The sequence below is a fragment of the Ricinus communis genome, chromosome 1 (assembly GCF_019578655.1).
Source record: "Ricinus communis isolate WT05 ecotype wild-type chromosome 1, ASM1957865v1, whole genome shotgun sequence".
NCBI classification, from domain to species: Eukaryota; Viridiplantae; Streptophyta; class Magnoliopsida; order Malpighiales; family Euphorbiaceae; genus Ricinus; species Ricinus communis.
Window position 1 is genome coordinate 10,793,120 of NC_063256.1, and position 14,758 is coordinate 10,807,877.

General features: G+C 34.1%; 2 protein-coding genes and 1 long non-coding RNA gene across 4 annotated transcripts; 1 reads left to right on the forward strand and 2 right to left on the reverse strand.

Annotated features, from left to right (window-relative positions):
- Positions 1 to 1,304: 1,304 nt before the first annotated feature.
- LOC8282125 (pentatricopeptide repeat-containing protein At4g01030, mitochondrial) lies at positions 1,305 to 9,522 on the reverse strand. 2 transcript variants are annotated; one of them, XM_015721862.3, is made up of 3 exons: positions 9,450 to 9,522; positions 5,296 to 6,879; positions 1,305 to 5,023 (listed from the first exon to the last, which is right to left on the reverse strand). In XM_015721862.3, exon 3 carries the CDS (start codon positions 4,368 to 4,370, stop codon positions 1,533 to 1,535), a length of 2,838 nt encoding a protein of 945 aa, XP_015577348.1. In that variant the 5' UTR covers positions 4,371 to 5,023; positions 5,296 to 6,879; positions 9,450 to 9,522; the 3' UTR covers positions 1,305 to 1,532. The 2 variants fall into 2 exon arrangements, with proteins under 2 accessions (XP_015577348.1, XP_048230570.1); XM_048374613.1 differs by having other exon boundaries at positions 1,305 to 6,879.
- Positions 7,404 to 9,460, reverse strand: LOC8282127 (protein WHAT'S THIS FACTOR 1 homolog, chloroplastic). Its single transcript, XM_015721860.3, has one exon. The coding sequence runs from the start codon at positions 9,367 to 9,369 to the stop codon at positions 7,780 to 7,782; it is 1,590 nt and encodes a 529-aa protein (XP_015577346.1). The 5' UTR covers positions 9,370 to 9,460; the 3' UTR covers positions 7,404 to 7,779.
- A 1,706-nt stretch (positions 9,523 to 11,228) lies between the features above and the next one.
- Positions 11,229 to 13,438, forward strand: LOC125368640. The gene is made up of 3 exons (XR_007214342.1): positions 11,229 to 12,252; positions 12,660 to 12,724; positions 13,364 to 13,438. It is a non-coding gene; the product is annotated as an uncharacterized LOC125368640 (long non-coding RNA).
- The last annotated feature ends 1,320 nt before the right edge of the window (positions 13,439 to 14,758 follow it).

The window sequence follows — 14,758 nt, forward strand, 5'->3', positions numbered from 1 at the left end:
AAACAAATGGTATAGAAAAGGCTCGTTCTTTAAAGGTTGGAGCTTAATAGTCTTTTGAGATTGTGTGGTTTATAGCGAGGGGTCTTAGGACATGATTTTTGTGGGTATCAAAACATTATTACTGCGTGTATGATATATACGAACTCGAGAACTAATTCAATGTGATGTCTTAGTTAAACTAGAAAATATTTTACCATTTTATTTACATGTTTTTGGATATGATATTTTTTATTTTAAATAGTATAATTACTATGGTAAATAATATTTTAAAAAATATTTAAATATAAAGAGTAATTTTTTTTTTTAATTTCAATAGAATTTTTATATTTTACTCTTTATTTTATTTTTGTTTCTATAATCATTAATGATTTTAGTTTATCTTTTTTTTTTTTAATTTTTATCAATAAAAAAATAAAAATTATACATATCAATTAATTAAGTATATAAAAACTTATAGTATATTTGCTTTCTATATGTAGAGAGCCAAATTTACTTTCTACTTTATATTCAATGTATGAAGAGTGTATTTAAATGTTATTTTATGGTATGATTTTTTAAAATAAAGAATTTAACATATATAAAAAGTGCATTAGATATTTTGGAGGCTGTATTTTGTGTCTCTAAATTTGAGTTCTACGAAGGCTTAAACTATTTTTTACCCTCTTAGATTAGGCTTTTACACTAGTTAAGGATAATTCTTCATATTACATTTAACCCTTTGAGTTTTTACAGTTTTATAATAGTACCTCATCTGTTCATAGTCAAAGATTAAATTAATAAAAGAAAACTATAACTTTTCCTTAAAATTATTAAATATCTAAAATTAATTTTTTATTAAACTATAGTAATTGTTTTTACTTCTATACATTTTAATTATAGTGCTTAATAGGAAAATAAAAAAATATTTTAACTAAAAATATTTATATTATTTGATTTAAATAAGAAATTCAAGTACTTTAAACAAACGTATATGTATATTAATATTAATATTATAAAATATAATTTTGATGAGTTACAAAATATTTTATTGCCTCATAATCATTATGAAATTCATTTCATAGTAATTTGTCATAAAATCTTAATTTCTTTATAAACAAAATTATTTAGAATGGTTAAGTTACTTTTTATTTATTAATATTATTTTAATATTTTAAAATTATATTTTATAACAAATTAATAATATTGTCCGAAATATGATTATTTTAAAATTGTTTAAATATTACTAGGATTATATTGCGCTACAAATAAAATAATAGCAAGTAAAAATATTAAATCATTTTGTTACGAAATATCAACTAATGGTGTTAAAAATAAAATCTCAGTTTAATTTGATAAAGATTAATTTAATTTAGACAAGTCTGATACTTCTACTAAATATAAAACAATAAAGAAGAATAACTCTGTATGGTACAAAATTTGAATTGATTTTGCAATGGCTTACTCCTCTACTTCCCCACTTTAAAATGTTTGATCTGTGTACTTCATATAAAGTCAGAAATGTTTAAACATGTCATGGGTACATCCCCAGACTTCTACCAGAAGTCATTGCAAGAACATTTGCCTGCCTTGAAATGGTGAAACCGAGTTCCATCTCTGAGGAAAATCTCAACATTTCGCACCAGCGAGATGAGTTTCACTGCTTTGTGGCAATCAGAACATATTCTTGTGTTCTTTATCACTCTTAGAGGCGCATTACCTTTTGCCTTGATCAGTCCATAAGTAATAGCGAGTTTTTCAGTGTGACTGAGGAGCGCCTTCTTCTTTTCTTCCTCATCAATGTCCAGATATACACAATTGATGTCAGGCACGTATCCAACTTCTTTCAGTTCTGAAACCAGCTGATACAACTCAAAGTATATTTCGCCTTCGTCTTGATGGGATTTTCCCCCTGCAGAGAAAATATGAACTGTTTTATCAATTTGTATCCAGCTCCAGACTTTCCTGCTTTTCACCCCTTTCTCGTCCATGAGACCTCTGACACCCTCCACGTCTTCCCATCTGTTTGACATTGCATATAAGTTCATCATCAGATGATAATTAGCAGAATTATATGGTTCCAACTTGAAGAGTTCCTTAGCCGCTGTCTCTGCAAACTCCAAGTTTGTATGGATTCTGCAGGATCCAAGGAAAGCACCCCAAATACTGGCATCTGGCTTTAATGGCATTGTCTGAATGAAGTCCCAAGCTTCATCGAGATAGCCAGCTCTTCCAAGCAGATCCACCATGCAAGAGTAATGCTCAATCGTTGGCTCTAAACCATAATCTTTGCTCATACTATCAAAATAATTCCATCCTTTATCAACTAAACCTGAGTTCTTGCATGCTGAGAGTAGAGCGGTAAAGGTTATGGAATCTGGCAGGATACCTGCTCCTAGCATTTCATCATAGAGTGAAATTGCCTCTTTCCCCAGCCCATAAATGGCAAATCCCATAATCATGCAATTCCAACAGGCTAATGTTTTGTTCTTAGTCCTCTTGAAAACTTCACGAGCACTCTTTAAGTTGCCTGACTTGCTGTACATGTCAACGAGTGCTGTGGCTATATAAATATCTCCTGTGAAGCCACTTTTTACACTGAGGCAGTGAATTTCTTTACCCTTTTTTAACAGAGATAGGCCTCCACAAGTCTTGAGTAAGCTGGATACAGTGGTAGAGTTTGGCTTAATACCTTCTTGTTGCATTTGGATGAAAAACTCTAAGGATTCCTTATAATTACCATTCTGCGAACAGCCTGATATGAGAGCAGTCCATGAAACCACATTTGGAGTTAATCCTGAACTCTTGATTTCATTAATCACAGCCAAAGCTTCCTCATTATGGCCCCATATTGAGTACCCAGAAACTAGGCCATTCCATGTAACTATATCTGCTCTAATTCCTTCCTCTTTCATTTTATTCAACAGTCTTTTAGCATCATCAAAAAGACCCTTGTATGCATAACCGGTTATTAACGAATTCCAAGCAACAATATTCCTGTTCTTCATATTATCAAAAACTGCCTGAGAAGTGGCTAAGCAATTATTCTTCACGTACATGTCCAGCAATGAAGCTTCCACATATAAATCGGGATTAAGCCGATTTCTTATCACATAGCCATGAATTCCTTTTCCGATTTTTAAGAGCCTCAGTTCGGTGACAGTTTGAAGAACACTAGTAATGGAGCTTGAATTTGGTCTAAAACCTGTAACTTGCATTTTTTGTAAAATCATGAGAACTTCTTTATATGAGCCATGAAGAGCATGACCTGATAATAGGCAATTCCAGGTTATTATGTCAGGTTTTACACTAGATGATTCCATCTCATGAAAAAGCTTCCAAGCACCATTCAAGTAACCTAATGCAGTATAGCTTGAGATAATTGAATTCCATGAAGACAAGTTATGATCTTTCATTGAATCAAAAACTCTTCTAGATAGTATAATTTTACCATTTCTAGAGTACATGCTAATCAAGGAATTACTTATCCACAAATTTGATTCCAGTGCATGTTTAATGACATACCCATGTATCTGCTTTCCTTCATTAAGAGCTTCCTCCTTTCCACAAGCTTGTAGCATCTTCAAAACTGTACTTGCATCTGCTTTTGCAAAGGAGAACTGCATTCCTCTAAACAGCTCTATTGCATTACCAAATCTCTCATTTTTCAGATTGATCATAATAGCCTCATTCCAGAAGAGACCATCTCTATCTGGCATATCATGAAATACTTGATTAGCAATTTCCAAGCTCCAACACCTCTCATAATAACTCAATAATGCACTCCTTACGTAAGTATCCAATTCAAAGCCTCTTTTTATCAAACTAGCATGAACTTCCAAACCCAGCCATAAATCCATTACCCTAATGCAAATTTTCAAAACTACAGTAACCATTCCACTATCAAAAGTCACTCCCTTAGAATGCAATTCCTTAAAAACATTAAGTACCTGAATTGGATCACCTCCACAGTTCTCAAATTCCTCCATGAAAGAACTCCACATAACATAATTCCTTGCAAAACCCACAAAGAAAACCATCGCAGAAGACCTAAAATCACCAAGTTCCAAATAAGAGGTGATCAAAGTTCTAGCATTGGAATCAGAATTCCACATGCTGCAAGTTTTTATCAACTGGGCATGCATTGCGTTAATGGAATCAAGTGTTTTAACATCACTCGAGCTATCTAAAGATTGAAATTTTGGTACGTTCATCTGCTGTGGTGACGGTGAGGCAGAGAGGGGGGTAGTAGTAGTAGTAGTATCAGGGGAGGTGGGTGTAGGAGCAAGAGAAAGAGAAGGAGGTGATGAAATTCTTGATTTGGAGTTGTGGGTAAGTGGGTTTTGATTTAGGGGTGGATTATAGGGGCTATAAAATGGAGCTAGCTTGTCCATGGTGATTTTACCAGTCAAGTGATGGAAGTGAACGTTGCAAAATAAGTGAAGAAATGGCGGTTAAAGGCAGCTTCGGACTTTTATTAGTGCTGCAATAAAAGGGTGCTTGGATTCTTGATAAGGTCATCTTATCTTCCTTCAAGTTGGTTTTTGGGACCCTCTGGACCCAAAACGCAACGCTTTAGATGGTATAAGATAGTGGTTTGGCTGAGGGAGGCTTGAAACTCAATACTGGCGTGAGGCCTCAGATAATGTTATTTGTATCAATTTATGAACTGGAAGGATATTTATGCTTCAAAATATTCAGATATAGATAATATGGTCTGTGATACCGTTGTTTCTATTATATATTACACAAAGCATAATTCTTTTTAGGCCTTCTGTTGTCAGTTTGTCATTTTGGGCAGATTGTGTTATTTTTTGTCTCACTTTAGAAGACTTTGTTTGAAGCTATCACATAGATTATGGCTTATAAGAAGCATGATCTATTTTATTTATCACAACAGCAGCGTGCATTCTCAAGAACCTGTGTAAATAACTGATAACGGATGTGCATATACTTGTTATAAATATTTGAACTTATAACTTTAATTTGTACACCATGTAAAACTGAAGCATGTCCATTCTTGATGATGGGGATGAGATGATACTTCCTGGATTGAAACAAAAATTCACAAGCTTTTCTCAGAAATGATGTGTTGCCAATTGCGTCCTGTTTCATCATCTTCTTGTTTATTAATTACAGAATTTTCTTTTTCCATTGAACAAACTATTATGGATGGAATTAGATCAAAATCCTTGTTAGTCATTGACAGACATTCATAATATGCTTATTTCCAAGTCTACTTGATGCTAAATGACAGAACTTTCAGCTGCAGGAATATTTTTGTGAGAGTCAGAGAGTGAGATGTTAACAGGAACATACCAGTAAAGAGATGATAGGGAAACTCATGACAACTTTTGTCCACTCTAACCAAAGGCCTCAAACTTGAGGCCAGCTGGAGACTGTTTGAAGCCTTCAGAGAGAGTGAACAATTGCTGCCATTTCTCAGGTCACGAAAAGAGGAGCTCTGCTAGAATTTAGCAAGACCTAGACTGTTCATTACCCCCCAAAAGGCTCCCAGCCTGCCTCGATTGGTACAGCGGTCATACGGTAGTGCAACGCCAACCTTTTACCAGAGAGATGGCAAAGTGGAAGCCCTTGAGGGGAGCTGAACAACCAATGCCTTGAAGATCCATGTTTCTTTCCCAACTCACCCTACCAAGAGCCGAAGGCTCCTTTATAGGCTGCAAAAGCCCTCGCTTATGCTACTGATCTTCTTATAAGATAAGAGACAGATGAAAAAGAGAGAGGCTTGGTAGGGCCTCTGTACCTGTGGCACTTGACGGGAGTGGCAACATCCAGATCCTTTAATTCTCAAGAAAGATTTCTCAAACCCACATGCATAGAAAGAAGACACAAGCCATAGCATGTCAACCAACCTGAAAGAATATATAAAGCAGATTTAGGCATCTCAACCATATATATCTACTACCTGATTAAGTCCAGCAAGATCAATTCCTAATCCCTATATCCAGAGGAACCTATCATGTCATCCATGTCCCAATCACAACTCCAAATTTCTAGAACAATATATCAACCAAGAATCTCACATGGCACAATATCTGTCAACTTGCCAAATTTCAAATATTCTTAAAACCGTGTGAGTGTCTCCCTCTTCCCTTGAATATATTAATTAAAATGGAGGAGGTAACTGGCCTTGGATTTCAGAATCTATATTAACCCCATATGCAAGAATAAGTTGTGTAGTGCACCCTGCAACATCTCACTCCAACCTTCTCCTGAAAGGATCTTGAACTTGAAACTAACTTTAAAAGGAATATAACAAGAGTAATTCAGATAAGGATAGGTAACAAAAGAGTTACGCAACTAATTGTAGAACTTATCAAGATGAAGCCACTCACCCCATTTATTCGTTTTTGAGCAATATAATTGAACACAAAAGTTAATTTGGCCATTCAACTTCGAGCTCAGGGCCTAATTGACATAATTTTCCGGCCTAATTGGGGTTGAACCCAACAATTTTGGTTCAATAAATTAGTTGGTTAATTCTTGTGAGGGGAGTGGCCCTGCACCTACCCTGAGCTCATATTTAAATGGGTGAATTGAGGTCCCGTACCTGTATGCATCTATATCATCCCTCTGGACAAAGCAATACAAGTATTATTGAAAATAATTCAATACTACTTTTGAATTACTAATTATTGTCCTTTTGACAAAAAAGGTGATATGAAACAAACCAGAGCATTTGATGTAGGACGTCAGAACATGTAAGTTCAGACTTGCTCAAAGCTGCAAAAATAGTTTCAACTTAGTTCTCAAAAACACACTCAAATTTTCTAACAGCCAGGTGGAACTTAGTGGCGTCCCCCATGAAGAATAGAAGCATCATTCACCATCTATTATCTGCTATGCTTATTTTATAACGGAGAATCCAGCATGCCCCAGCTGCAAGCGCAAGCACAAGTTTAATGGTTTCTGAACATAACATGACTCAATCAGGATGTCAATTTGTTTTGCATTCCAGTGAAGAAATGAATTAGATTCTAAAAATGGTGTTAAAAAAATATCTGATAGAAACTTTCACTTTTACAGATATCAACTAATAGTATGACCACATGCCAGGTCCATATACTCATTGCTGATTACTGATAAACTCCTGTCATTTGACTGATGGATGCTCTAACATGAGAAAGCTGAAAAGCTGTGTGGCCTTGGACAGAAAAACCTGATAAGATACTAGTGCTTGTTGATTAAAAGAAGGAAAAGGTTGGGTGGGAATTTCCTTCTTCATTGAATAAGCTACTAAGGCTTATTAGCTATGCTGTGAAAATTGTCTTAAAGTGCATTTTTAGATTAAGGGATGGGGAAGTGAATTTCACATATAGAGGAAGTGCAGGTTTCATGGAGATTGAGGTTCTTTTTACAGTTTTTAATAATCAATACGAATACCACAAATATTTTATGCTCCGTTAGATGAAATATTGTAAATGTTTCATATTATTAACAATAGGCATAAGCTATTACATACTGGAAATAGGCTACAATGATGTTTGTTCAAGCAAAGTATTTTGTCGTGGTTTTATCAGTTCAGAAACGTATCTCTAAATTCTTCAGAAATTCAACATGGCGTTACTGTTCTTGCCTATTTTCGCAAGAATTTCCCTAAGATTTAAGTTTGCAAGCAGGGTTCAGGCATTACATGCTTTGCAGGAGCCGAAAGTAGTCAATTACATCCATCTTCCATGAAAATCAACTTGCTATGACCAAGTTAACGATGCGGCCTCTTGGAGCTATATCTCAAGAGTAGGGCGGGCCTTCAATGTGCAAAGCAGAGTTGCTTCTTATTTACCAACGTTCTCGTGGTTGGCCATCAGGAAATGCGGGAACTAGCACTTTCTTTTCATTCTTTGTTGAATTATCTGACTGGTTATTTGATGTGCTAACATGAATCCTCACACTGTCATCATCTTCATCAAAATCTGGGGGCGTATCATCTTCTTCATCACTCCAATCATCTTCATTGTCATCATCATCATCACCATCATCATCAAGTCCATCACCACTCATGTAACTGTCAATATCAGACCAATCTTCACCTTCCTCACCGCTTGCATCTTCTTGCTCATCACTTCCATTTTCTTTATCAGCATTCTTATTGATAGCCCCCCGCCTTGGGAATCTAGGAACAGAAACAAGAGAACGAAGCTTCTCTTTGATAAGCAACAACCGATCTTTATCCACCAAATGGGAATCACGATATGCTTTCCTGAGGAAAACTGAATCTCTATCACCTTTCAAGGACACATAAAACATGTCAGGATGCCTTATTAGCATCCCTCTCAGCTGCTGAGAGAATCTAAACTCCTCTCGGAAATGAGTAAAGTGATCCACAAGGGTCTTCTTCTCAACACACAGACTCAAAATCTCATGAACAACTGCACAAGCATGCTTTTCCTTCTCTGGCGTACCAGATTTCAAATGGGAAAAATCTGCATAAGGGGATATAAAAGGCATGTCTCTGAACTGACAAATCCTTCTCATTTCACTCTTAGAAAGCTGTAGACCCTTAGGCAGCTTCACCCTATTAAATTTAAGAGGTCTATCAATGATTAGATCTTTCTCTTGTAGTTCTCTGGCCCTATTCTCCTCTTCAGATAATTCAGCAGCTGATACTGCAAGCTCAGGATCCCAGTGAGTTAATTCTAGTGCTGGCCCTCTTTCAGTAGCAACAACTCTAAAATACTGTGGGTATCTATGACAAATGGTGTCACGAAATTCAACAGGCAACCCAAAATCATTCTTCAAATGGGCTATTTTCTCCAACAAAATGCGCTTATCCATCGACATCATCAATAGTTTCCTCAACTTAACAACCAGCAGATCCTCCATCTCATTCCTAACCTTCAACTCCTCAAGGTAAAGTCTTTCAGCTTCAGGTGTCAATTTGAATTGCAAACAAAAAGCTCCTTCTTCCACAATTTCAAACACAGCAGGGAACTGCTTCAGCAAAGCAATAAATCGACGTTGTTTCTTAAGACCCAATTCTCTTCTGTACTTACCTAATTGCCTAAGTGACATAATTCTATCAGGTTGACTCACAAGAATCTTCCTTATCTTCAGTACCAATTTAAGCTTCTTGTCCCTTTGAATGACATTGTCAAAGGAGAGCTCTTTTCGTCTCTTCACAACCGCTCTTACAGGTGCAAATGGGGCATGAGTTTTCCTAAGAGTACTTCCAAATTGACTACTTTTCTCTTCAAACACCAAACTTTTTCCCAAAAATTGAGACTTCGCTACGGAGAAATTTGAAGAGGAAAAATGGGATTTAACAGAGAACTTAGATTTTTCAAAAAAATCAGATTTGTATGAAAGAAAGAAAGGCAAAGAAGTAGACGGTGAGCCATTAACTGAGGACAGCAAGAGTTTGGGTTCCATCTTCTACGTATAGTTAATAATACAAACAAATATCAGAAACAATAAACATGTAACAAGAGAGTGGTAGAAGAATTAATTACCTGCTTTGAAGCGGTCACTGAAGCTTGTATCAAGATTTTTGCCAGATGACCTGAATATGAATATGGGTTTATCTGTAACTGCAAAAACCCTTCCTATCAGATATTTTGCTTGGTGTCATTTTTGTAATTTTTCCAGAAGGATAGAACCGTCGTATCAAACTCAGAAAACGGTAACGTATCACTTTCTACGCATTTTGCTTAGAATTGATTGGTAAGATTATTTTCATTACTAATTTTATATACGAAATTTTTTTTATTTTAAGAAATGATATTATAAAATAATTTCTTAATCTATTTTTTATTTTTTAAATGTAAAGTAAAGATCGATTTGAATTTTTATATAAGAATTTTTCTATTTTATATTTAATAAATGTCTATAAATTCTTATATATTTTATTAATTAATATGTATAGATTTTTATATATCTTATTAATTAATATGTATATTTATTTTTCTAATGATAAAATTTTAAAATAATTAAAATTTATAAAAATAAAAATAAAATAGAATATAGAATATAAAAATCTATTAAATCTAAATATAATATTTTATCTTTATATTAGAATAATATTTATTATAGAAATTATATTTTTTAAATAAAAATAATCTTATAACACATTCTTTGTTTAAAAAATATGTGTTAAAAATTATAATATATATTTCAATTCGTATTAGTTTAAAGTTACCATTTTAATCTTTCTATTATTAGGGATAAAATTTTATAATTTTAAAATATAATTCAATTAAATTCAATTTTTTTCACTAATTACATATATATAAATAAATTCGGAAATACAGTTTTGATACAAAGAAGAAATAAATTAATATATATGTTATGTACTTTTTTATTTTTGTAAAATAATATATTTTTATTTAGATTATTATATAAAAATGTTAAATAATATAATATTTAAACTAATTCTTAAAATATTAGTTAAATCTTTTCTCTATTAGATATTAATTATATTTTCAATATTATATATAAAATAACTAAAGATACTAAATAATTAATAATATTTTATAATTTTATATATGATATATTATTGTATGCATTATTTATATTAGTTAGTTTTATACATAAATTTTGAATTTTAGATTATGAGAATAATAGTATTAATCATGTACAGTAGATTATTGGTATAAATGAATTTAAACTTTCAGGAAAAGAATATGTTATAATGGAAGTGGTTTATTTTTTATAAAATTTTAAGCGTAAATTTTTCTAGAGTTTAGATGTAATATCCGGAATTTTTTTTTAATAATGATAATATTAATAATAATTAATAAATGAGTTTTATTTAAATTAATTTTATCTTATTTTTATTTGGTTTAAATTGGAATGATTTAAATGGAATTTTAATGCTAGACAAATAAAAGTATTATTTTCTATATCCAATTAGTTTGACTTTTAAGAAATTAATTAAGTAAATTATTTGAGAAATAAATTATATTTTTGGTCATTCAAATTTTTCTCCAAATGAATATATATAAATTAAAATTCTATATTTGAGATTTATGGAAGAATTTGTAAAGGATATTTTATAAAAGAATTATTGAAGAAAATGGCTTTTTAATTAGCTAATGGTGTTAAATTTTAATTGAAAAATATTTAGCAAATTGATTAATTAAATTAATTGTGTGTTAGGACTAAATTAGAAATTTAATTTGGTTTAAAAGTATAATTTTATTAATATGGGGTTTTAATGAAAATTTATATGTTCGGTATTTTTATAATTAAATATGCCGATAAGGGCTTTTTGATAATTTTACATTTAAAAGCAAGGGTAAACATGTAATTATATATTTTCAATAATTCTAATTTGGCCCAAATTAAATAGTTAGGGGCTTAATTGAAAAGCTAAAGAAAAATTTAAGGATTAATTGGAAATTTTATATGACGAAATTGTTAGCAATTAAAGAAGTTTAGGGACTAAATGGTAATGAAGAAAAGTTCAGGGGCTGAAAGTTAATATGGAGAGGAAAAGAAAAAAAAAAAGAAGAAAAGAAAGAAAAGAAGAAGAGAAAGGGATGATTGATGAAGAAGGAAGGGAAGCTTTTGCTGCCGGAAATGGTAGGTAGGGGCGGAGGGCGTGTCGGAGGTTGTAGAGTTGACCGAAGGAGCAATGGAGGCGAGCGAACGCAAAGGTGGCAGCGGCAGTAGCTCCAGTAAGCTGTTGGCATCGCTTGTTGGCGTCGAGCTTCGGCCGAGAGGTGCAGTGTCGCCAGCGCAGCGCTGTCTCCGTTCTCTCTACTTGAAGTTGCCGTCAACATCGAGAAAGAAGGATGGAGATGGAGATGCCTTGGATGGCTGATTGGAGGAGCTCGGCTGAAGTGCGTTGCAACTGGCTGTCGAAGTAGCCGAGTTAGCAAGCATGGCAGTAACTCCGATAACCATTTCGATGGTTCTAGTTTCAAATGGCCAGTGACTGATAGATTTCTTCGAGGATAGCAACAGATGTGAAGGTTGTTGAGGAAGGAGATCCAACAAGAAGAAGCTTGTAAGAGCAGTTCGGTTTTTTGAAATTTTCCAGCTAGTGTCGTTGAGCTTCAAACGATCTGAGGATGCATTCAGACTCTCCTCGTCACAAGCTTTCCAATGGCACTAGTTTCGCGGCGATCGGACTCCGTTTGAAAATCAACGGCCGAGATCATCCGTAAATCTCTTCGAATGATCAGGGATCGGATCGGAAGATCGAAAGCGGCGATCGTCATCAGCACGTCGTTTCGAGTCCGTTGGTGCATTCGGATCGTCGATCAGACTCCGGCGACTGGAGGCGAGTCGATCGAGTGATCAAGCGTCTCGGTAATTCTCTGTCCATTGATTTTAGAATTATTTGGTAAAGTTATGTGTCTATTAAGTTTTGTTGAGCATTACAAAAATATTATGAGTTAAAATAATTAATTGTCGGACTATTTGCCAATAGTCGTGATTGTGTTATATTGTGGAGTCAGAAAAATTAATGCAGTTTTGGTGATCCGACTCCCGTTAATTAATCGCTGTATATTTGAAGTGTTTTCTGGCAGGTCCTGGAGCCTTTATACGGGGGGGGGGGGGGTGGGTAAATGTCCGTAATTTAGGAGAAGTTCTGCCGAGTTCTCGGTAGAATTCTTTCGAGTCGAGATTCTTAGACAGTCAGTCCTAGGAGTCTAGACCTAGTATTAATTGTCAAATGTTTTAATGTTACTGATTAAGTTATTTTTCGTGATTAGATAATCCTTCAGTTCGGCTCGTTCTACCCGAGGCATCAAAGCATAGTTAAGAGGTCATCAAAGCTGTGAGTTAAAGTCATATATCTGATATGCACGTGTCATGCGCAAATTTTAAATAGCGATTGTGATTAATTGATTATAAATTTAAATTATTCATTTAATTACTATTCATACATATCTTATTCTTCATTATTGAATTTATTATTGCATGATGACTCGGGATGTGACGACAGTAGAATATAATATTTGCTGAGTTGCACCGGTATGAATTCGAGACTGACAGATAAAGGGTAAAAGGGCAAATAAATAAAAAAAGGAGTAAATTTAGGACTTGCCCTGGTCGAGCTTCGGTCTCTGGGTGCCAGTCTTATTGGAGTAAGAGAGCCGAAAGGCTAAGAGTGTTAGTGATAATTCAGTGACTGAGTTGGATTTAAGGACCCTGGTCGAGCTTCGCTTTCTGGGCGCCAGTTCTGTTAGAATGAGAGAGTCAAAATGTTAGTATTGGGGATTAAGGTTTTGTTGAGGTACTCCGTCCCGTAGTATAAAATAAAAATTTATTTTGTTTTATTTTGCAAGCATAGTATGACATGTTTTTTATATTTTAAATTAAGCAAATATTTTATTGAAGTGTTTATATTTATTTTTGGGATATATGATTTTAACTCACTCTCGAGATTGACAGTCTCATTTTCACTGCTTTTTAGGTGATTGTTAGTCTTTCTGCAGTTCTTATTTAGCAGCCCGACTTCTTCATCATCGGGTTGATGTATTTGATTTTGGTACGTTTGACTTGTAAAGATTTTAGATTTTCTGCAGTAGAAATTTTAGACTTATCAGTTGTAATTTTATGTAAATTCGGATCTTGCCTAATTATACTAGCAAACCAAATCAAATAAGTAAAATTTTGAAGGTTAAGATTAATTGTGGAAAAAGTACTTAGAATTGAGTTTGGATTTAATTTAACTGAGTTAGTGAATAGTCAGACTTACTACAGGATTTGATGGCCTTAAGCCTACCTATTTCCTAGTGCCGGTCACGGGTCCACAGGTCGAGTCATGACAAAGTTGGTATTAGAGCTTAGGTTTAGATTTTCTTCGACCTAGGTTATGATTCTTGGTACTGCGGAGCTAGGACCAAGTCTATCTTGTTGTTTTCATTGACTTCAATGTCTCAGCTTCCACCATTAGAGAGTCTATCATATTTTTCTTGTGAGCTTGTCTTTAATGCTGTGTTGAGAATGAACGTTATAGCGATAGCAAGATCTGAAGCGCGATAGACTCGTGTTGTTTCTTCAAGTGATTCGTGCAGACCGGCCTTGTATGCTTCGATTCGATTGTGGGCACCACAGTCAGAATTAGTGTAGAGCGTAATTGCAGTCGTGTCATGAATTGCCTCGTTATAGCATCAGGCATCGCCTTAATGAGTAGCACCAAAGTTAGTGCGTGGGAAGCCGAGCAGAGATTAGAGCATGTGTGGTCGAATTTGTGGTTGTAAGAAGCTTAAGAAAGGTGGTAGGACTATTTTCGGACGCTTTAAATTCAGAGAAACTTAAGCAAACACTATTTATTTTTCTAAGTAGAATAAGAGTTTTAAATTCAATATTGCTCCTAGTCCCGTAAGAAATCATTATGGCATTTCATTGTTAGGCATATGCACAATTCTATACTCATTTTTAGGGCAATGTATTATACATCGTGCATTACAACCCTTGGTGATAGGGGGCATCATCACCGTGGTGCAGGATATTTTAAAATTTTATATAAAGAAAATGGCTAGAGATTTTACGATTTTATAAAAGTATTTCTCAAGATAATAATTTCTATCATTGTTGATTACAAGTAAGTAGATAAGTAAATCTTTCAAAGTAAATTGTGTTAGCTTGGAATTCTCTAGATGACAAGCATAGTTGTTGTGAAAATGAATCTGTGGCGCAGTAGGCCCCATGCTAGATTATAAAGAAGACTTCTGGATTTCAGTCGAAGAGAAATTTTGTATCAGAATGGCATGATTTTGTATCGGTTATCGCAACCAGATGGATGATATGATGTGCTTGATGTGATGTGAATGTTAAGAATATTCTGTACATCGCAATCACAGGT

Coding starts and splice junctions, on each gene's coding strand:
- LOC8282125 (XM_015721862.3), bottom strand. CDS start 4,370: ATGGACAAGCTAGCTCCATTTTATAGCCCCTATAATCCACCCCTAAAT.
- LOC8282127 (XM_015721860.3), bottom strand. CDS start 9,369: ATGGAACCCAAACTCTTGCTGTCCTCAGTTAATGGCTCACCGTCTACT.